The 24,861-nt window shown below is 46.4% G+C and overlaps 1 protein-coding gene across 3 annotated transcripts in view; it reads left to right on the forward strand.

Annotated features, from left to right (window-relative positions):
* Positions 1–24,861, forward strand: part of GMEB2 (glucocorticoid modulatory element binding protein 2) — a 56,961-nt gene that overhangs the window by 19,716 nt on the left and 12,384 nt on the right. Inside the window, exons 4-6 of one of the 3 annotated variants that reach the window (XM_040437199.1) lie at positions 6,935–7,065; positions 7,827–7,930; positions 20,802–20,959. In XM_040437199.1, coding sequence (XP_040293133.1) covers positions 6,935–7,065; positions 7,827–7,930; positions 20,802–20,959 — 393 coding nt within the window. The remainder of the gene's footprint in view (positions 1–6,934; positions 7,066–7,826; positions 7,931–20,801; positions 20,960–24,861) is intronic. The other 2 variants (XM_040437200.1, XM_040437201.1) reach the window with 2 other exon arrangements.

Raw genomic sequence — 24,861 nt, forward strand, 5'->3', positions numbered from 1 at the left:
CCCCACTGATCAGCTGTTTAAGAAGGCTGTGGCGCTCCTGTGACCTCTGCGGCCTTCTCACAGATTTTCCTAGGCCAGTGACAACACATTCATCGGTCACTTGGCCTAGGAGCAGCACATAGAAGTGAATGGGGCTGAGTGTGATACCAAGAACAGCCGCTATACAATGTACAGCACTGTGCATGGTTAGCTGAGAGAAGGCCATGGCGCTCACCGGAGCTCTGGTGTCTTCTCAAATAGCTGATCAGCAGGGGTTTCAGGTGTCAGACCCCCACCAATCAGATACTCAAAATCTCGTAAAAACCCTTTAACCCCTCCCTTAAGGACCCATGACGTACGTCATATGTTGTTCCGATCACCGGCGGGCGGTGATCGGAACACGGTGCCTGCTCAAATCATTGAGCAGGCGCCACGGCTAAATGCGCGGGGGAATGCATTGGAATGCATTGTAAAGGAATATACCCCCCAAAAGTTCAAGTCCCAAAGTGGGACAAAAAATAAAGTGAAAAAAAAAGTTGAAAAATAAAGTTTCCCCCCCCAAAAATTAAAAGTTTCAAGTAAAAATAAACAAAAACGTCATTTTCCCCAAATAAAGTAAAAAAAAATTGGTAATAAATAGGGGGGAGTATACATATTAGGTATCGCCGCGTCCGTATCGACCGGCTCTATAAACATCACATGACCTAACCCCTCAGATAAACAATTTTTTTTGTCACCTTACATCACAAAAAGTACAGCAGCAAGCGATCAAAAAGGCGTTTGCCCACCAAAATAGTACCAATCTAACCGTCACCTCATCCCGCAAAAAATGAGTCCCTACCTGAGACAATCGCCCAAAAAATAAAAAAACTATGGCTCAGAATATGGAGACACTAAAACATAATTTTTTTTGTTTGAAAAAAGCTGTTATTGTGTAAAACTTACCAAATATGTATACTTTTTTTTTATTTATGTATCACCGCGTTCGTATCGACCGGCTCTATAAAAATATCACATGACCTAACCCCTGAGATGAACACCGTAAAAAATAAAAAATAAAAACTGTGCTAAATAAACCATTTTTTGTCACCTTACATCACAAAAAGTGTAATAGCAAGCGATCAAAAAGTCATATGCACCCTAAAATAGTGCCAATCAAGCCGTCATCTCATCCCGCAAAAAATGAGACCCTACCTAAGATAATCGCCCAAAAAAACTGAAAAAACTATGGCTCTCAGAATATGGAGACACTAAAACATGATTTTTTTTTTTTTGTTTTAAAAATTATATTATTGTGTAAAACTTACAGAAGTAAAAAAAAGTATACATATTAGGTATCGCCGCGTCCGTATCGACCGGCTCTATAAAAATATCACATGACCTAACCCCTCAGATGAACACCGTAAAAAATTTAAAATAAAAACTGTGCTAAATAAACCATTTTTTGTCACCTTACATCACAAAAAGTGTAATAGCAAGTGATCAAAAAGTCACACGCACCCCAAAATAGTGCCAATAAAACCGTCATCTCATCCCGCAAAAATCATACCCTACCTAAGGTAATCACCCAAAAACTGAAAAAATTATGGCTCTCAGACTATGGCAACACTAAAACATGATTTTTTTTGCTTCAAAAAGGCAGGATGTCCAAATTAAAGGATTTGGAACACTGGGAGAGGAAGATCGTATTTCTCTATACGCGGATGATGTCCTTTTTTTTGCAGATAATACAGAGATAACTGTCCCAAGAATTATTCGGATGGTTAAACTATTTGGTGAGGTATCAGGCCTGGATATAAACTGGTCAAAGACTATCCTGATGCCAATAGACCCGGTGTCTCAAGAGGAGTCCTTGATAACCCAGTTAGATGTTGCTGATACTTTTCAATACTTAGGTATGACGATATCCCCCAAGGTTGAAAATTCTGTACATCTTAATCTGACCCCATTGATAACAAAAACTAGGGCAAAAATAGGGATTTGGTTGAGGCTTCCCTTATCCAGAGCTGACCGAGTTTCACTGGTCCTTAGGAATATACCTATTTGGGTAGAGGATAAATACTTCAAACTAATGGAAAGAATAATCAATGAGTTGATTTGGGGAAGAAAACGAGCGAGACTCAAATTAGAATATTTATATAAGCCGCTGGAGCAGGGGGGTTTAAATCTCCCATGCCTTAAAGGCTATTTCATCGCTGCTCAGCTATGGATGTGCAATGAATGGCCAAATAGTACTTCCTTAAAGGGCTTCTGTCACCCCACTAAACAAATTTTTTTTTTTTTGTGTACTTATGATCCCTATCCTGCGATATATCTATACATTATGTTATTAATCATTTTCGTTCAGTAGATATGTAAAAAAACATACTTTTATAATATGCTAATTACCTGTCTACCAGCAAGTAGGGCGTCTACTTGCTAGTAGCAGCCGCAAAAAAACCGCCCCCTCCTCCTGTTGATTGACAGGACCAGCCGCGATCTCCTCCTCCGGCTGGCCCTGTCAGCATTTCAAAAATCGCGCGCCTGTGTTGATTCGGCGCAGGCGCTCTGAGAGAAGGAGGCTCACCTCCTCAGCACTCCCTCAGTGCACCTGCGCCGATGACGTCTTCTCTTTCGGTGACGTCATCGGCGCAGGCGCACTGAGGGAGTGCTGAGGAGGCGAGCCTCCTTATCTCAGAGCGCCTGCGCCGAATCAACACAGGTGCGCGATTTTTGAAATGCTGACAGGGCCAGTTGGAGGAGGAGATCGCGGCTGGCCCTGTCAATCAACAGGAGGAGGGGGCGGTTTTTTGCGGCTGCTACCAGCAAGTAGACGCCCGACTTGCTGCTAGACAGGTAATTAGCATATTATAAAAGTACGTTTTTTGACATATCTACTGAACGAAAATGATTAATAACATAATGTATAGATATCGCAGGATAGGGATTATAAGTACACAAAAAAAAAAGTGTCCTCGATGTGACACTGATGGTGCAGATTATCTACATATGATCTGGGCATGCCCAGAACTCTGGGCATACTGGAGTGGTATTAACAATCTTCTCACCCACAAATTAAAAATACGGATCCCTCTTGAGCCACAATTGTTTTTACTGAACGATCTTTCCACATTAAGTAGCCATAAACCCCAAAAGATTCTACTAGGCAGAACATTACTATTGGCCAGGCTCCTGATTAGTCGGAACTGGTTTGCACGTCATGCCCCAGAGGTAAACAATTGGATAATGCATCGCAGGGGGGGGATAATGGGGTTAAGTGGGAAAAATGTTGAGAACATTTTTAACAAACTTTAACTTAGGGGTGGGCGATATAGGCGATATAAATTTGTGCCACGATATGGATTTTGTGCATATCGCCGGACAGCGATATGACCACGGAGCGGTAGTGAATGATCGCGCTCTCGGCGCGCACCATGTTCTCCTGAGCCGGCACAGTGGAGAAGGAGGGAGTCCCTCCCTCCCCACTCTGCGCGGCTGCCGCTGGCCACTAATAAGAACAGAGTAGGAGGAGGAGGGGAGGGACTGTGGCCACTGCGCCACCAATGAATGCCTGAATACCAATGTGCCGGCCATATCCCGGCCCCTATGACTGCACGCTGCGATCCGCCGCAATTAACCCCTCAGTTGAGGGGTTAATCGCGTGGATCACAGCGTTCTGTCAGAGGTCGGGTGCTGGGAATGTTCATCAGTCTCTGCATTGGTGGCAGTGGGCAGTTACGATCGGAGTCCCAGCAGTGTAATGCTGGGGCTCCGATCGGTTACCATGGCAGCCAGGAGTCATGCTACTGAAGTCCTGGCTGCCATGGTATGTTAGTGAGCAGCATTATACTCACGTGCGCCGTGGCCGCCGGTCGCTCCTTCTTCTGTCTGTGCGGCGCATTGCTAATGCTTATAGCATTAGCAATGCGCCGCACAGACCTATGAGAAGATGGAGCGCCCGGCAGCCACGGCGCACGTGAGTATAATGCTGCTCACTAACATACCATCGCAGCCAGGACTTCAGTAGCATCCTGGCTCCCATGGTAACCGATCGGAGCCCCAGCATTACACTGCTGGGACTCCGATTGGAACTGCCCACTGCCACCAATGATGGGGGGGGGGAGGGGGACCCTGTGGCCACTGCCACCAATGATTAATACTGGAGAGGGAGGGGTGGTGGGTTTGAGTTTACCAGAGGGGGCTGATAAGAGGGAGAGGCTGGGGGGCGGATCAGGGGCTGGGGGGCGGATCAGAGGCTGGGGGGCACATGAGAGCCTGGCTGCCATGGTCAGCTCCCTGCTGTTGTGTGCACAAAGCACAGGGCAGCAGGGAGAGTGTAAAGTCCTATTCACCCTAATAAGTTTAACCCCCCCCCCCCCAATATAGAAAACAATATATTGCGATATATAGCACATGCTTAAAATTATATCGCAATATAGATTTTAGGCCATATCGCCCACCCCTACTTTAACTGTACGTTGTGTATTTGCTTTTCATAGTAATAAAGATGTTAAATAAAAAATAAAAAAAGAGCAGCTGTCCCCGGGATCAACCCTGTTGGACCGGACATGCTGCTTGGTATGGTTGATTCTGCTGAGTGAAACGTCCTCTCAGCACACATGCGGGATGCCTAGCCCTGAGACCCAATGGAAGTAGGGAGGGCCAAGAAGGGAAGCCGGAGGTGAAACTGTGGTCCATGAGGCTAGGCTAGGATTTGCAATCAAACAAATTTCTCAAAAACAGGGCCATGCATTTAAACAAGAAAGAGGTATTTTCACTCAGCGGGATCAATTTTGCCAGGCAGTGTGCTTGGTGTAAAGGGGTGATCCTGCTGACTTAGATGTTCTTAAGTACGAAAAGCACAGCAATAAAACATAACATTTTAAATAAAGTACAATTTGCACTTAAAAAAAATTAAATCATTGTGTAAAACTTACATAAATAAGAAAAAAGTATACATATTAGGTATCGCCGCATCTGTGACAACCTGGTCTATAAAAATATCACATGATCTAACCTGTCAGATGAATGTTGTAAATAACAAAAAATAAACAGTGCCAAAACAGCTATTTCTTGTTATCTTGCTTCACAAAAAGTGTAATATAGAGCAACCAAAAATCATATGTACCCTAAACTAGTACCAACAATACTGCCACCCTATCCCGTAGTTTCTAAAATATGGCCACTTTTTTGGAGTTTCTACTCTAGGGGTGCATCAGGGGGGCTTCAAATGGGACATGGTGTCAAAAAAAACAGTCCAGCAAAACCTGCCTTCCAAAAACCGTATGGCATTCCTTTTCTTCTGAGCCCTGCCGTGTGCCCGTACAGCGGTTTACGACCACATATGGGGTGTTTCTGTAAACTACAGAATCAGGGCCATAATTAATGAGTTTTGTTTGGCTGGTAACCCTTGCTTTGTAACTGGAAAAGAAAAAAAATATTAAAGGGCTTCTGTCACCCCACTAAAGTCTTTTTTTTTTTTGGGCTAGTTAAATTACTGCGATATATGAAAATATAATGGTGTTACTTACTTTGATTCAGCAGTTTCTTCTAAAAACGAACTTTTATAATATGTAAATTAGGTCTCTACCAGCAAGTAGGGCGGCTACTTGCTGGTAGCAGCTGCAGAAAACCGCCCCCTCGTCGTGTTGATTGACAGGGCCAGCCGGGATCTCCTCCTCCAGCCAGCCCTGTCGGCATTTTAAAAATCGCGCGCCTGTGTTCATTCTGCGCAGGCGCTCTGAGATGAGGAGGCTCGCCTCCTCAGAACTCCCTCAGTGCGCCTGCGCCGATGACGTCTTCTATTTCGGTGATGTCATCGGCGCAGGCGCACTGAGGGAGTTCTGAGGAGGCGAGCCTCCTCATCTCAGAGCGCCTGCGCAGAATGAACACAGGCGCGCGATTTTTAAAATGCCGACAGGGCTGGCCAGAGGAGGAGATCCCGGCTGGCCCTGTCAATCAACACGACGAGGGGGCGGTTTTCTGCAGCTGCTACCAGCAAGTAGCCGCCCTACTTGCTGGTAGAGACCTAATTTACATATTATAAAAGTTCGTTTTTAGAAGAAACTGCTGAATCAAAGTAACACTATTATATTTTCATATATCGCAGTATAAGTAATTTAACTAGCCCAAAAAAAAATGACTTTAGTGGGGTGACAGAAGCCCTTTAAAATGGAAAATCTGCCAAAAAAGTGAAATTTTGAAATTGTATCTCTATTTTCCATTAATTCTTGTGGAACACCTAAAGGGTTAACAAAGTTTGTAAAATCTGTTTTGAATACTTTGAGGGGTGTAGTTTATAGAATGGGGTCATTTTTAGGTGGTTTCTATTATGTAAGCCTCGCAAAGTGACTTCAGACCTGAACTGGTCCCTAAAAATTGGGTTTTTGAAAATTTCTGAAAAATTTCAAGATTTGCTTCTAAACTTTTAAGCCTTGTAACATCCCCAAAAAAATAAAATATCATTCCCAAAATGATCCAACCATGAAGTAGACATATAGGGAATGTAAAGTAATAACTATTTTTGGAGGTATTACTATGTATTATAGAAGTAGAGAAATTGAAACTTGGAAATGTGCAATTTTTTACACATTTTTGGTAAATTTGGTATTTTTTTTATAAATAAAAATGATTATTTTTTACTTCATTTTACCAGTGTCATGAAGTACAATATGTGACGAAAAAACAATCTCAGAATGGCCTGGATAAGTCAAAGCGTTTTAAAGTTATCAGCACTTAAAGTGACACTGGTCAGATTTGCAAAAAATGGCCAAGTTCTTAAGGTGAAATAGGGCTGAGTCCTTAAGGGGTTAAACAAAAAATTAACAATTTCCCTATAGGATTTCATTAAAAAAATAGATAGATATGAGATAGATAGAATAAATAAATGGATAAAACTAGATGACCACATAGTTTCATGTTTAACATTCAGAAATTCATAAGAAAATGTTTCTTTTCCCCTTTTTCTGATGAGAAGTGAAGATGGGGGATGAGGAAGAGGAGGCTCTGGAGGCAGAAATCGCTTATCCTATTACCTGCGGAGACAGCAAGGCCGATCTCCTATGGAGGAAGTTTGTGTGTCCGGGGATTAACGTCAAATGTGTACAGGTGAGGTGGCCTGTCCTGTTAGGCAGACTAATAATGGAAAGTGTATTGTATAATATTATCCTAGTGTTTTCCCTTGGACCCTCATGTGACGGAGCATATTGTCACACTGTACGTACCAGCTGAGAGAAATCACTGATACTGCATCTGACTTCACATAGTTCTCTTTGACATTGTCTTGTGGCCCCAAAGGGTTCTTCCCCTTTTGCAAAGAACCTCTCCAGGCAAACTGACGTACCCACCACTGCGGGGCCTAAGAGGATGGTACATCACACGGGCATTCTCTCTTTAAAGGGGTTGTCTCATCATGGAGAATGGGGGCATATCGTTAGGATATGCCCCCATTGTCTTATAGGTGCGGGTCCCATCGCTGGGACCTGTACCTATGTCGAGAACAGAGCCCCGCAAGTGAAGGGGCCGGCGAAAATAGCTAAGCAGTGGCTCGGCTATTTCCGTCGGCCCCATAGAAATTAATGGGAACAGGGGCCGCGCATGTGCGGTACTCTCCCATTAACTTCTATGGGGAGCCGGCTTGCGGGGCTTTGTTCTCTATATAGCTGTGGGTCCTAGTGGTGGGACCCACACCTATAAGACAATGTTATGCCCCTATTGTCTATGATGAGACAACCCCTTCTCTCTTTGAATCCCTGTGTCATTTCCACCCCTCAGTACACATAAGACTGTATCAGTGTTGCCTGGAGTGTTCCTTTTAATATTCCCCCCTTTTATGACTCTCTGCTGTATTCTCTCTCTCTGTTTATCAGTATAATGATCACTTAATAAGTCCGAAGGAATTTGTTCATCTGGCTGGAAAATCCACGCTGAAGGACTGGAAGAGGGCAATTCGTATGAATGGTGTTATGCTCAGGTTCGTATGGGGTAGAGCGGAAGCCCACAAAGTCATGGGGAAAAGTACCAGTAAATTCATAAATTTTGTTTGTGTATGGAGTTTATGGGGCTAACTGCACAGATAATCGGGATTGATGTACCTTTTTTTGGGTCTAAAAGACTCAACCCAGGTTTACACAACAGAAAATTAGAAAACATTTTCTGCTTATTAAAACTGGTGGTCTAATGGAGTGGAGGGGTCAAGGTCACTAAAAGGTGGGGGGCTAACCGTTTACAGTCAGCTCCTGTTAACCCTAATGTGTCATCTTCTCCCCCATTGAAAGAAACATCATTGGCCCCTTAGATTGATTCATCCAAGTATATGTGTCTCCTGTCATTAGCCATTAGGGTCCATTCACACGTCCGTTTTTTCTTTCCTGATCTGTTCCGTTTTTTGGCGGAACAGATCTGGACCAGATCTGGACCCATTCATTTTCAATTGGTCCTGGAAAAAATCGGACAGCACAATGTGTGCTGTCTGTTTCCATTGTTCCGTTCCGCATGTCCGAAAAAATATAAAACCTGTCCTATTCTTTTCCGCAAAAATCGGATCCTGGACCAATACAAAGTCAATGGATCTGCAAAAAACGGAAGACATTCGTATGTCATTACGTATGTCATCCGTTTTATGCGGATTCCGTTCCTGGAAATTAGGCTTCCTCCCCAGTATTAAATGTGACCAGTGCGGCCCCCCTCCCTCTATATTCATTGGTGGCCAGTGCGGATTCCCAGTAAGTTTTCTACAGATCTGATTTTTCACTTCGTGAAAAACTCAGATCCGACAGTATATTCTAACACAGAGGCGTTCCCATGGTGATGGGGACGCTTCTAGTTAGAATATACTGAGAACTGTGTACATGACTGCCCCCTGCTGTGTGCTGCACCTGAGGGGTTAATTGTGCATATCATAGCCCCCTATAAGAGATCAGGGGCTGCCAGGCAGCAGGGGGCAGACCCCCTCCCTCCCCTGTATTAAATGTGACCAGTGCGGCCCCCCCCCCCCCCCCTCTATATTCATTGGTGGCCAGTGCGGATTCCCAGTATTAAATGTGACCAGTGCGGCCTCACCTCTCCCCCCCCCCCCCCATCATTGGTGGCCATTGCGGATTCCCAGTATTAATAAATGTGACCAGTGCGGCCTCACCTCTTCCCCCCCCCCATCCCCCATCATTGGTGGCCAGTGCGGATTCCCAGTATTAATAAATGTGACCAGTGCGGCCTCACCTCTTTCCCCCCCCCCATCATTGGTGGCAGCGGAGAGTTCCGATCGGAGTCCCAGTTTAATCGCTTGGGCTCCGATCGGTTACCATGGCAGCCAAGACGCTATTGCAGTCTTGGCTGCCATGGTTACTTAGCAATAAATAGAAGCATTATACTTACCTGAAGAGCTGCGATGTCTGTGACCGGCCGGGCGCTCCTCCCACTGGTAAGTGACAGGTCTGTGCTAAAAGCAATGCGCCGCACAGACCTTTCACTTACCAGTAGGAGGAGCTCCCGGCCGGTCACAGACATCGCAGCTCGCAGTCGCAGGTAAGTATAATGCTTCTATTTATTGCTAAGTAACCATGGCAGCCAAGACTGCAATAGCGTCTTGGCTGCCATGGTAACCGATCGGAGCCCAAGCGATTAAACTGGGACTCCGATCGGAACTCTCCGCTGCCACCAATGATGGGGGGGGGGAAAGAGGTGAGGCCGCACTGGTCACATTTATTAATACTGGGAATCCGCACTGGCCACCAATGATGGGGGATGGGGGGGGGGGGGGGAAGAGGTGAGGCCGCACTGGTCACATTTAATACTGGGAATCCGCACTGGTCACCAATGAATATAGAGGGGGGGGGGGGGGGCCGCACTGGTCACATTTAATACAGGGGAGGGAGGGGGTCTGCCCCCTCCTGCCTGGCAGCACCTGATCTCTTACAGGGGGCTATGACTCGCACAATAATTGTGCGGATCACAGCCCCCTGTAAGAGATCGGGTGCTGCCAGGCAGCAGGGGGCAGTCATGTACACAGTTCTCAGTATATTCTAACTAGAAGCGTCCCCATCACCATGGGAACGCCTCTGTGTTAGAATATACTGTCGGATTTGAGTTTTCACATGTTTCCGTTTTTTGCGGATCCGCAAAAAACGGATGACATACGGAAACATTTTCAGGAACAACGGATCCGCAAAAAACAGACCGAAAATCGGGATGTAGAAAAATACTGACGTGTGAATGTAGCCTTAGTCTACGTTCTACACTTCAGCTGCTGGGAAACTACAGCTCCCAGCATTCAAACTTACTTGGCTGTTCTAGTAACTCCCATAGAAGTGAAATGAGGGTTCTGGGTGTGATAGTTTCAGAACAGCTGAAGTGTCAAAAGTAGCTGACCTCTGTGTAATATTATGCTTTTCATTATTAATAATAATAATAATAATAATTATTATTATTCTTTAAGTATTTATTTAAACTGTTTCTATGACTGACATTGTACAAGAACTCACGCACAGCTCTGCAGCATGAACAATGTACACACGCACAGCTCTAAGAATATACACACAGCTCCGCAGCACGCACATTATACACATGCACAGCTCTGCAGCACACACATTATACACACGCACAGCTCTAAGAATATACACACAGCTCCGCAGCACGCACATTATACACACGCACAGCTCTGCAGCACGCACATTATACACACGCACAGCTCTGCAGCACACACATTATACACACGCACAGCTCTGCAGCGCACACATTGTACACACGCACAGCTGTGCAGCGCACACATTGTACACACGCACAGCTCTGCAGCGCACACATTGTACACACGCACAGCTCTGCAGCACACACATTATACACATGCACAGCTCTGCAGCACGCACATTATACACACGCACAGCTCTGCAGCATCCACAATGTACACACGCACACCTCTAAGAATATACACACAGCTCTGCAGTACGCACAGCTCTGCAGCACGCACATTATACACACGCACACCTCTAAGAATATACACACAGCTCTGCAGCACACACATTATACACACGCACAGCTCCGCAGCACACACATTATACACACGCACAGCTCTGCAGCACGCACATTATACACACGCACAGCTCTAAGAATATACACACAGCTCTGCAGCACACACATTATACACACGCACAGCTCCGCAGCACACACATTATACACACGCACACCTCTAAGAATATACACACAGCTCTGCAGCACGCACATTATACACATGCATACCTCTGCAGCACACACATTATACACACGCACAGCTCTGCAGCACGCACATTATACACACGCACAGCTCTGCAGCATGCACATTATACACACGCACAGCTCTGCAGCACGCACATTATACACACGCACAGCTCTGCAGCACGCACATTATACACACGCACAGCTCTGCAGCACGCACATTATACACACGCACAGCTCTGCAGCATGCACATTATACACACGCACAGCTCTGCAGCACGCACATTATACACACGCACAGCTCTGCAGCACGCACATTATACACACGCACAGCTCTGCAGCACGCACATTATACACAAGCACAGCTCTGCAGCATGCACATTATACACACGCACAGCTCTGCAGCACGCACATTATACACACGCACAGCTCTGCAGCACGCACATTATACACACGCACAGCTCTGCAGCACGCACATTATACACACGCACAGCTCTGCAGCACGCACATTATACACACGCACAGCTCTGCAGCACGCACATTATACACACGCACAGCTCTGCAGCACGCACATTATACACATGCACAGCTCTGCAGCACGCACATTATACACACGCACAGCTCTAAGAATATACACACAGCTCTGCAGCACACACATTATACACACGCACAGCTCTGCAGCACACACATTATACACACGCACAGCTCTGCAGCATCCACAATGTACACACGCACAGCTCTGCAGCATCCACAATGTACACACGCACACCTCTAAGAATATACACACAGCTCTGCAGTACGCACAGCTCTGCAGCACGCACATTATACACACGCACACCTCTAAGAATATACACACAGCTCTGCAGCACGCACATTATACACACGCACAGCTCTAAGAATATACACACAGCTCCGCAGCACGCACATTATACACACGCACAGCTCTGCAGCACGCACATTATACACATGCACAGATCTGCAGCACGCACATTATACACACGCATACCTCTGCAGCACACACATTATACACATGCACAGCTCTGCAGCACGCACATTATACACATGCACAGCTCTGCAGCACGCACATTATACACACGCACAGCTCTGCAGCACGCACATTATACACATGCACAGCTCTGCAGCATGCACATTATACACACGCACAGCTCTGCAGCACGCACATTATACACACGCACAGCTCTGCTGCACGCGATTATACACACGCACAGCTCTGCAGCACGCACATTATACACACGCACAGCTCTAAGAATATACACACAGCTCTGCAGCACGCACATTATACACACGCACACCTCTAAGAATATACACCCAGCTCTGCAGCACGCACATTATACACACGCATAGCTCTGCAGCACACACATTATACACACGCACAGCTCTGCAGCACGCACATTATACACACGCACAGCTCTGCAGCACGCACATTATACACACGCACAGCTCTGCAGCACGCACATTATACACACGCACAGCTCTGCAGCACGCACATTATACACACGCACAGCTCTGCAGCACGCACATTATACACACGCACAGCTCTGCAGCACGCACATTATACACACTGCACAGCTCTGCAGCACGCACATTATACACACGCACAGCTCTGCAGCACGCACATTATACACACGCACAGCTCTGCAGCACGCACATTATACACACGCACAGCTCTGCAGCACGCACATTATACACACGCACAGCTCTGCAGCACGCACATTATACACACGCACAGCTCTGCAGCACGCACATTATACACACGCACAGCTCTGCAGCACGCACATTATACACACGCACAGCTCTGCAGCACGCACATTATACACACGCACAGCTCTGCAGCACGCACATTATACACACGCACAGCTCTGCAGCACGCACATTATACACATGCACAGCTCTGCAGCACGCACATTATACACATGCACAGCTCTGCAGCACGCACATTATACACACGCACAGCTCTGCAGCACGCACATTATACACATGCACAGCTCTGCAGCATGCACATTATACACACGCACAGCTCTGCAGCACGCACATTATACACACGCACAGCTCTGCAGCACGCACATTATACACACGCACAGCTCTGCTGCACGCGATTATACACACGCACAGCTCTGCAGCACGCACATTATACACACGCACAGCTCTAAGAATATACACACAGCTCTGCAGCACGCACATTATACACACGCACACCTCTAAGAATATACACCCAGCTCTGCAGCACGCACATTATACACACGCATAGCTCTGCAGCACACACATTATACACACGCACAGCTCTGCAGCACGCACATTATACACACGCACAGCTCTGCAGCACGCACATTATACACACGCACAGCTCTGCAGCACGCACATTATACACACGCACAGCTCTGCAGCACGCACATTATACACACGCACAGCTCTGCAGCACGCACATTATACACACGCACAGCTCTGCAGCACGCACATTATACACACTGCACAGCTCTGCAGCACGCACATTATACACACGCACAGCTCTGCAGCACGCACATTATACACACGCACAGCTCTGCAGCACGCACATTATACACACGCACAGCTCTGCAGCACGCACATTATACACACGCACAGCTCTGCAGCACGCACATTATACACACGCACAGCTCTGCAGCACGCACATTATACACACGCACAGCTCTGCAGCACGCACATTATACACACGCACAGCTCTAAGAATTTACACACAGCTCTGCAGCATCCACAATGTACACATGCACACCTCTAAGAATATACACACAGCTCTGCAGCACGCACATTATACACACGCACAGCTCTGCAGCACGCACATTATACACATCCACAGCTCTGCAGCACGCACAGCTCTGCAGCATGCACATTATACACATGCAATGTACACATGCACACCTCTAAGAATATACACACAGATCTGCAGCACACACATTATACACACGGACAGCTCTGCAGCATCCACAATGTACACATGCACACCTCTAAGAATATACACACAGATCTGCAGCACACACATTATACACACGGACAGCTCTGCAGCATCCACAATGTACACACGCACACCTCTAAGAATATACACATATCGGCAGGACACACATTATACACACGCATAGCTCTGCAGCACACACATTATACACACGCACAGCTCTGCAGCACGCACATTATACACACGCACAGCTCTGCAGCACGCACATTATACACACGCACAGCTCTGCAGCACGCACATTATACACACGCACAGCTCTGCAGCACGCACATTATACACACGCACAGCTCTGCAGCACGCACATTATACACACGCACAGCTCTGCAGCACGCACATTATACACACTGCACAGCTCTGCAGCACGCACATTATACACACGCACAGCTCTGCAGCACGCACATTATACACACGCACAGCTCTGCAGCACGCACATTATACACACGCACAGCTCTGCAGCACGCACATTATACACACGCACAGCTCTGCAGCACGCACATTATACACACGCACAGCTCTGCAGCACGCACATTATACACACGCACAGCTCTGCAGCACGCACATTATACACACGCACAGCTCTAAGAATTTACACACAGCTCTGCAGCATCCACAATGTACACATGCACACCTCTAAGAATATACACACAGCTCTGCAGCACGCACATTATACACACGCACAGCTCTGCAGCACGCACATTATACACATCCACAGCTCTGCAGCACGCACAGCTCTGCAGCATGCACATTATACACATGCAATGTACACATGCACACCTCTAAGAATATACACACAGATCTGCAGCACACACATTATACACACGGACAGCTCTGCAGCATCCACAATGTACACACGCACACCTCTAAGAATATACACATATCGGCAGGACACACATTATACACACGCATAGCTCTGCAGCACGCACATTATACACACGCGATGTACACATGCACACCTCTAAGAATATACACACAGCTCTGCAGCACACACATTATACACACTGCACAGCTCTGCAGCACGCACATTATACACACGCACAGCTCTGCAGCACGCACATTATACACACGCACAGCTCTGCAGCACGCACATTATACACACGCACAGCTCTGCAGCACGCACATTATACACACGCACAGCTCTGCAGCACGCACATTATACACACGCACAGCTCTGCAGCACGCACATTATACACACGCACAGCTCTGCAGCACGCACATTATACACACGCACAGCTCTGCAGCACGCACATTATACACACGCACAGCACGCACATTATACACACGCACAGCTCTGCAGCACGCACATTATACACACGCGCAGCTCTAAGAATATACACACAGCTCTGCAGCATCCACAATGTACACATGCACACCTCTAAGAATATACACACAGATCTGCAGCACGCACATTATACACACGCACAGCTCTGCAGCATGCACATTATACACATGCAATGTACACATGCACACCTCTAAGAATATACACACAGATCTGCAGCACACACATTATACACACGGACAGCTCTGCAGCATCCACAATGTACACACGCACACCTCTAAGAATATACACATATCGGCAGGACACACATTATACACACGCATAGCTCTGCAGCACGCACATTATACACACGCGATGTACACATGCACACCTCTAAGAATATACACACAGCTCTGCAGCACACACATTATACACACTGCACAGCTCTGCAGCACGCACATTATACACACGCACAGCTCTGCAGCACGCACATTATACACACGCACAGCTCTGCAGCACACACATTATACACACTGCACAGCTCTGCAGCACGCACATTATACACACGCACAGCTCTGCAGCACGCACATTATACACACTGCACAGCTCTGCAGCACGCACATTATACACACTGCACAGCTCTGCAGCACGCACATTATACACACGCACAGCTCTGCAGCACGCACATTATACACACGCACAGCTCTGCAGCACGCACATTATACACACTGCACAGCTCTGCAGCACGCACATTATACACACGCACAGCTCTGCAGCACGCACATTATACACACGCACAGCTCTGCAGCACGCACATTATACACACGCACAGCTCTGCAGCACGCACATTATACACACTGCACAGCTCTGCAGCACGCACATTATACACACGCACAGCTCTGCAGCACGCACATTATACACACGCACAGCTCTGCAGCACGCACATTATACACACGCACAGCTCTGCAGCACGCACATTATACACACGCACAGCTCTGCAGCACGCACATTATACACACGCACAGCTCTGCAGCACGCACATTATACACACGCACAGCTCTGCAGCACGCACATTATACACACGCACAGCTCTGCAGCACGCACATTATACACACGCACAGCTCTGCAGCACGCACATTATACACACGCACAGCTCTGCAGCACGCACATTATACACATGCACAGCTCTGCAGCACGCACATTATACACATGCACAGCTCTGCAGCACGCACATTATACACACGCACAGCTCTGCAGCACGCACATTATACACATGCACAGCTCTGCAGCATGCACATTATACACACGCACAGCTCTGCAGCACGCACATTATACACACGCACAGCTCTGCAGCACGCACATTATACACACGCACAGCTCTGCTGCACGCGATTATACACACGCACAGCTCTGCAGCACGCACATTATACACACGCACAGCTCTAAGAATATACACACAGCTCTGCAGCACGCACATTATACACACGCACACCTCTAAGAATATACACCCAGCTCTGCAGCACGCACATTATACACACGCATAGCTCTGCAGCACACACATTATACACACGCACAGCTCTGCAGCACGCACATTATACACACGCACAGCTCTGCAGCACGCACATTATACACACGCACAGCTCTGCAGCACGCACATTATACACACGCACAGCTCTGCAGCACGCACATTATACACACGCACAGCTCTGCAGCACGCACATTATACACACGCACAGCTCTGCAGCACGCACATTATACACACTGCACAGCTCTGCAGCACGCACATTAAACACACGCACAGCTCTGCAGCACGCACATTATACACACGCACAGCTCTGCAGCACGCACATTATACACACGCACAGCTCTGCAGCACGCACATTATACACACGCACAGCTCTGCAGCACGCACATTATACACACGCACAGCTCTGCAGCACGCACATTATACACACGCACAGCTCTGCAGCACGCACATTATACACACGCACAGCTCTAAGAATTTACACACAGCTCTGCAGCATCCACAATGTACACATGCACACCTCTAAGAATATACACACAGCTCTGCAGCACGCACATTATACACACGCACAGCTCTGCAGCACGCACATTATACACATCCACAGCTCTGCAGCACGCACAGCTCTGCAGCATGCACATTATACACATGCAATGTACACATGCACACCTCTAAGAATATACACACAGATCTGCAGCACACACATTATACACACGGACAGCTCTGCAGCATCCACAATGTACACACGCACACCTCTAAGAATATACACATATCGGCAGGACACACATTATACACACGCATAGCTCTGCAGCACGCACATTATACACACGCGATGTACACATGCACACCTCTAAGAATATACACACAGCTCTGCAGCACACACATTATACACACGCACAGCTCTGCAGCACGCACATTATACACACGCACAGCTCTGCAGCACGCACATTATACACACGCACAGCTCTGCAGCACGCACATTATACACACGCACAGCTCTGCAGCACGCACATTATACACACGCACAGCTCTGCAGCACGCACATTATACACACGCACAGCTCTGCAGCACGCACATTATACACACGCACAGCTCTGCAGCACGCACATTATACACACGCACAGCTCTGCAGCACGCACATTATACACACGCACAGCACGCACATTATACACACGCACAGCTCTGCAGCACGCACATTATACACACGCGCAGCTCTAAGAATATACACACAGCTCTGCAGCATCCACAATGTACACATGCACACCTCTAAGAATATACACACAGATCTGCAGCACGCACATTATACACACGCACAGCTCTGCAGCATGCACATTATACACATGCAATGTACACATGCACACCTCTAAGAATATACACACAGATCTGCAGCACACACATTATACACACGGACAGCTCTGCAGCATCCACAATGTACACACGCACACCTCTAAGAATATACACATATCGGCAGGACACACATTATACACACGCATAGCTCTGCAGCACGCACATTATACACACGCGATGTACACATGCACACCTCTAAGAATATACACACAGCTCTGCAGCACACACATTATACACACTGCACAGCTCTGCAGCACGCACATTATACACACGCACAGCTCTGCAGCACGCACATTATACACACGCACAGCTCTGCAGCACACACATTATACACACTGCACAGCTCTGCAGCACGCACATTATACACACGCACAGCTCTGCAGCACGCACATTATACACACTGCACAGCTCTGCAGCACGCACATTATACACACGCACAGCTCTGCAGCACGCACATTATACACACGCACAGCTCTGCAGCACGCACATTATACACACGCACAGCTCTGCAGCACGCACATTATACACACGCACAGCTCTGCAGCACGCACATTATACACACGCACAGCTCTGCAGCACGCACATTATACACACGCACAGCTCTGCAGCACGCACATTATACACACGCACAGCTCTGCAGCACGCACATTATACACACGCACAGCTCTGCAGCACGCACATTATACACACGCACAGCTCTGCAGCACGCACATTATACACACGCACAGCACGCACATTATACACACGCACAGCTCTGCAGCACGCACATTATACACACGCACAGCTCTAAGAATATACACACAGCTCTGCAGCACGCACATTATACACACGCACAGCTCTGCAGCACGCACAATGTACACATGCACACCTCTAAGAATATACACACAGATCTGCAGCACGCACATTATACACACGCACAGCTCTGCAGCACGCACATTATACACACGCACAGCTCTGCAGCACGCACAGCTCTGCAGCACGCACAGCTCTGCAGCATGCACATTATACACATGCAATGTACACATGCACACCTCTAAGAATATACACACAGATCTGCAGCACACACATTATAGACACGGACAGCTCTGCAGCATCCACAATGTACACACGCACACCTCTAAGAATATACACATATCGGCAGGACACACATTATACACACGCATAGCTCTGCAGCACGCACATTATACACACGCGATGTACACATGCACACCTCTAAGAATATACACACAGCTCTGCAGCACACACATTATACACACTGCACAGCTCTGCAGCACGCACATTATACACACGCACAGCTCTGCAGCACGCACATTATACACATGCAATGTACACATGCACACCTCTAAGAATATACACACAGCTCTGCAGCACACACATTATACATATGCACATTATTATTATTATTTATTATTAAAGCGTCATTCATTCCATAGCGCTGTACATATGAAAAGGGGTATACATACATAATACAGACAATTGCACTAATCATAAACAAGACAAGTTACAAACTGGTACAGAAGGAGAGAGGGCCCTGCCCGTGAGGGCTTACAATCTACATGGTATGGGAGAAGGACACAGTAGGTGCGGGATTATGCCACAAAGCTAACAGACAGTGGCTATTTAAGTTAAAACGTAACCTTTATCGTTTTATAAAACAAGCACCTAGGACTAATGTCAGTGAAACGTGTGAGGTTGGTCTATAGTGGATGTTGTATACTACTGCACTGCTGGGCAGCCACTCTATCAAGCTAATGCCTGATAACAGAGAACACTAGTCCACAACACTGACCCTAGTTGGAGCCCTGCAAAGAGCGACCCCAGATCAGCACAGGAACCTAGACGCTGAGCTAACCTCAAACGTGCACTTCCTATTCATTAGCTGCCCCTATTCTGATGCGTTTTGATGATATTTCAACCAGCTCCTCAGAGAGTATGTGACTCTGCAGCAAGTATCATAGCAGGTTTATAATGCGTATAATGGCAGGACAGCAGCTTCAGCTATGATCAGTATGAAGGGTCCTGCTGGACCACCTCAACTGCAAACTGTAAGAGTTTTTCTTGCTAAAAAGTGTCTTATAGTCTAAATAGGACAGTGCCACCTAGTGGCTCTATAAAAAATAAATAATGCTTACAGACGCACAATTACTATTTGGCTAAATTATTGCATTATAATGTACTGCATATGTAGTTGTGTTTTATGTTTGTTTTGTGTGTGAGTCTAATAGTGCAGTTTCTTTTTCATGTATTTTGTTGTCACTAGAACCATTGAGAAACCTAAGACCTGCAGAACCTGTTTTGCATTTTTGTCCAGGGACATAACTTCAGATATACCAGAGATAAAGCGTGTGCTGCACTCCTTATTGTTTTCCATGTAACATCTTGCGCATTATTGTGTATGTAACATGGTGAATGTTACAACACACAAATGGCTTGCCTGAACCTAGAGCCCAGGGCCTCTGTGTATGGGTAGAGTTCTGTTCTTGAAATGTTTAATGTTAAAATGATGTTACCTCTTCATTCTATACCAGAAAGATAATGGACTCTGGAGAGCTAGATTTTTATCAGCACTCAAAGGTCTGCTCGAATACCTGCCGAAGCACCAAGATCGATGTGACGGGGAGCCGCGTGTCGCTCTGCAGCCAGGTGTCTACAGAGTACATTCCCATCACAACTGCTTCCGGTGAGAGTAAGTAATGTGCTTGCCAACTTCTAGATATTGGCGGGTTCTTTGTTAAAAAAAAAAAAAATAATAAAAAAAAAAATCTTGCATTTTTCCCTAAGCAAGTGCTCAGATTGCAGTGGGTCAAAGCTGATGTGCAGCCTTGTGAGCGCAGAAGATTTTTATTAATTCTTGTGTAATTTTCAAGTTCAGCCTTTCATGATGTGTTTGTTAAAGCCTCTGGCTCCATCACTAATGCAGAACCGCAGGTCATTATGCACCGTATCATTATGCATCAAATCCATTAAGAGGAAGTTTCAGCTACAATTTTCATTGAACGTTTTCATCTTGGTCATTTATGGCTTAGCTGATGATGTACCATCAGGGTGTAATAGGTGGAGGACCCCTGGCTGCGTTCTGCTGCCGCCATTCAACTGGCGACTGAATGGAGATGTTTTCACTGTTGTTCGTGTCTGTGGTAGTTAAAATTTTCTTAGCTGCTCCATAGACATTACATAGACTTCCATAGACATTGCAAGAATTCTCCAGGTTGTTTAGGGCTCATGCACAGGAACGTATTTTCTTTCAGTGTCCGTTCCGTTTTTTTGCAGACCATATGCAGAACCATTCATTTCAATGGGTCCACACAAAAAAAAAAAAGGTACTCCATGTGCATTCCGTTTACGTATCGTTCCGCAAAAAACAGAACATGTACTATTATTGTCCGCATTACTATTAGGGGCCAGCTGTTCTGTTCCGCAAAATATGGAATGCACATGGGCGTCATCCGTATTTTTTGCAGATCCGTTTTTTGGTTTCCTGAGACTGGCTGCGGGCTCTTCCATTTAGCTCCTATCCAGATGTGTTCTTGAGTCCTCCCGAGTCTACTGTATGTACAGGGTATGCTGCTGAATAGGAAGACTTGGTAACCCATCCGGTCGGGGTCTGAGCAGAAGAGCCTGCAGCAAGATTAAGAGCAGTGGAGACAATGGCTTCGGGAGCTCGATGGATGGGTAAGTACTGAGGAAACTATCTTACGGCCACAGGTGAGAAGACTCCTGGATTTAAAAGAAAATAATAAAATAGTTCCCCCAACTATAAGAAATGTATTTCATGTGCTTTAACCTAGAGCACAGGGCCAATTTTGTCCTTGACCAGATCAACTGTCTGATCTACCTCTTTGCTTTACCGTGGTCATAGTTAGGGATCGACCGATTATCGGTTTTACCGATATTCAGGATTTTGAACGTTATCGGTATCGGCATCTATTTTGCCGATATACCGATAACATATTGGGAACACAGAACGCGCTGCTCTCAGCGCTCTCTGTGTTCCCTCAGCAGCACAGGGGAGAAGGAAGCAGTGTCTCCCTCCCCCTGTGATGCTGCTGCCGCTGCCGCCGATTAGAGGAGAGAGGACAAAAGAAGGGGAGGGGCTGTGGCGACCGCTCCACCAATGAAGTTAAGTCTTTCATTAATTCATATACAGGATGCGGGAGCTGGCTGCAGAATCACATTGCCAGCTCCCGACCTCTATGAGCGGTAGCTGCGATCTGCGGTAGTTAACCCCTTAGGTGCCGCGGATCGCAGCTACCGCTCATAGAGGTCGGGAGCCGGATATATGATTCTGCAGCCAGCTCCCGCCTCCTGTATATTAATTAATGAGAGATTTCTCTTCATTGGTGGCGCAGTGCGCCCCCCCAAGCCCCCCAGTATTAATCATTGGTGGCGCAGTGCGCCCCCCACCCCCATCCCAGTATTAAAAACGTTGTTGGCGCAGTGCGCCCCCCCACCCAAGCCCCCTTCCCAGTATTAATCATTGGTGGCAGTGGCCACAGGATCCCCTCTCCCCTGCTCCTCCGATCGGAGCCCCAGCTGTGTAATCCTGGGGCTCCGATCGGTTACCATGGCAGCCAGGACGCTACTGAAGCCCTGGCTGCCATGTTCAGCTCCATGCTGCTGTGTGCAGAAAGCACAGGGCAGCAGGGAGATGTGTGAGATCCTATTCACCCTGATAGAGATCTATCAGGGTGAATAGGACAAGGGTTCTAGTCCCTAAGGGGGCTAAAAGTTAGTAAAAAAAAAACCACAAAAATATTAAGTATAAATGAAAAAGAAAGATTTACAAAAAAAAATACAAAATACACAGTCACAATAAACATATTAATTTTCACCAGATTTGTGTAGGAATTTTTTTTTTTTTCAAAAATGAAAATTCCCAGAATATCGGTATAAATTATCGGCTATCGGCCTGAAAGTTCACAAATTATCGGTATCGGCCCTAAAAAATCAATATCTGTCGATCCCTAGTCATAATTGTGTCCTTGTATGAGAACTTGTTTCTTGCAGGACAAGTTGTACTTTATGGAGCTGACGTTTTTTTTGGTAGCTATATGTAAGTCTTTAATTTTAGATCTAAATTTTTATTTTATTTTTTTTGCAAAAATGCTGAAAAAAGCAGTTCTGCAGTTATTAATTAGTTTTTATGGAAAATGACCAATCATAATAAATTTAATAAGCTTTAGTTATTAAAAAAATGTTGCCTTTTTTGGGGGGTTACCTTTTGTTTTTAACTACTTAAAGGCAGATGTATAGAGCAGGCTCACAAGCTGTGCCTGCTCTATACACGGGGGGGAGTTTTTTTTTTTTGCTGGCTGTGTAATACAGCTGACACCTCTGATCCTGCTCATTTGATCCCTCAGATTTCGCAGTCAATAGCAAAGCGACTGCAGCGTCTGGGCAATTAAACGGGGAGGGGGCTCCCTCTGTCCTTCGATCGGAGCACTTGTAACTAAATTGCAGGGTTCCGATCAGTTTCTGTGGCAGCCTGGTGCCTCGTGAAATGTCTCAGGCTTGCCATAGTAAGTTGCCTGTTGGGCCATGCCTGCAGATTGACTTAAAGGGAAGCCTGTCAAAATACTTTAGACTGCAGTAGTATTCGAAACTAAATGCACAGCATATAAATAATCAAATTATTCTTTATTAATGTACAATTTAAAAAAAGTCAGCAGCAGCGGCATATACAAAGAAAAAAAAGCCACAATATATGTCATATATCAGTAAAAAGTGGAAATCCCAATAATGAGCCTTATATTATGGTACCCTCCCTTGAAAGGGATTAAACAACAATAATGTTCATGCACGTTTTGCAAGTTGCTTCCTCAGGGGATGACTGGACAATGTGTTCAATGTCTATATACACTGCTCAAAAAAATAAAGGGAACACAAAAATAACATCCTAGATCTGAGTTAATTAAATATTCTTCTGAAATACTTTGTTCTTTACATAGTTGAATGTGCTGACAACAAAATCACACAAAAATTAAAAAATGGAAATCAAATTTTTTAACCCATGGAGGTCTGGATTTGGAGTCACACTCAAAATTTAAGTGGAAAAACACACTACAGGCTGATCCAACTTTGATGTAATGTCCTTAAAACAAGTCAAAATGAGGCTCAGTAGTGTGTGTGGCCTCCACGTGCCTGTATGACCTCCCTACAACGCCTGTGCATGCTCCTGATGAGATGGCAGACGGTCTCCTGAGGGATCTCCTCCCAGACCTGGACTAAAACATCTGCCAACTCCTGGACAGTCTGTGGTGCAACGTGACGTTGGTGGATAGAGCGAGACATGATGTCCCAGATGTGCTCAATTGGATTCAGGTCTGGGGAACGGGCGGGCCAGTCCATAGCATCAATGCCTTCGTCTTGCAGGAACTGCTGACACACTCCAGCCACATGAGGTCTACCATTGTCTTGCATTATGAGGAACCCAGGGCTAACCGCACCAGCATATGGTCTCACAAGGGGTCTGAGGATCTCATCTCGGTACCTAATGGCAGTCAGGCTACCTCTGGCGAGCACATGGAGGGCTGTGCGGCACTCCAAAGAAATGCCACCCCACACCATTACTGACCCAATGCCAAACCG

The sequence above is a fragment of the Bufo bufo genome, chromosome 6 (genome assembly GCF_905171765.1).
Source record: "Bufo bufo chromosome 6, aBufBuf1.1, whole genome shotgun sequence".
Lineage (NCBI taxonomy): Eukaryota > Metazoa > Chordata > Amphibia > Anura > Bufonidae > Bufo > Bufo bufo.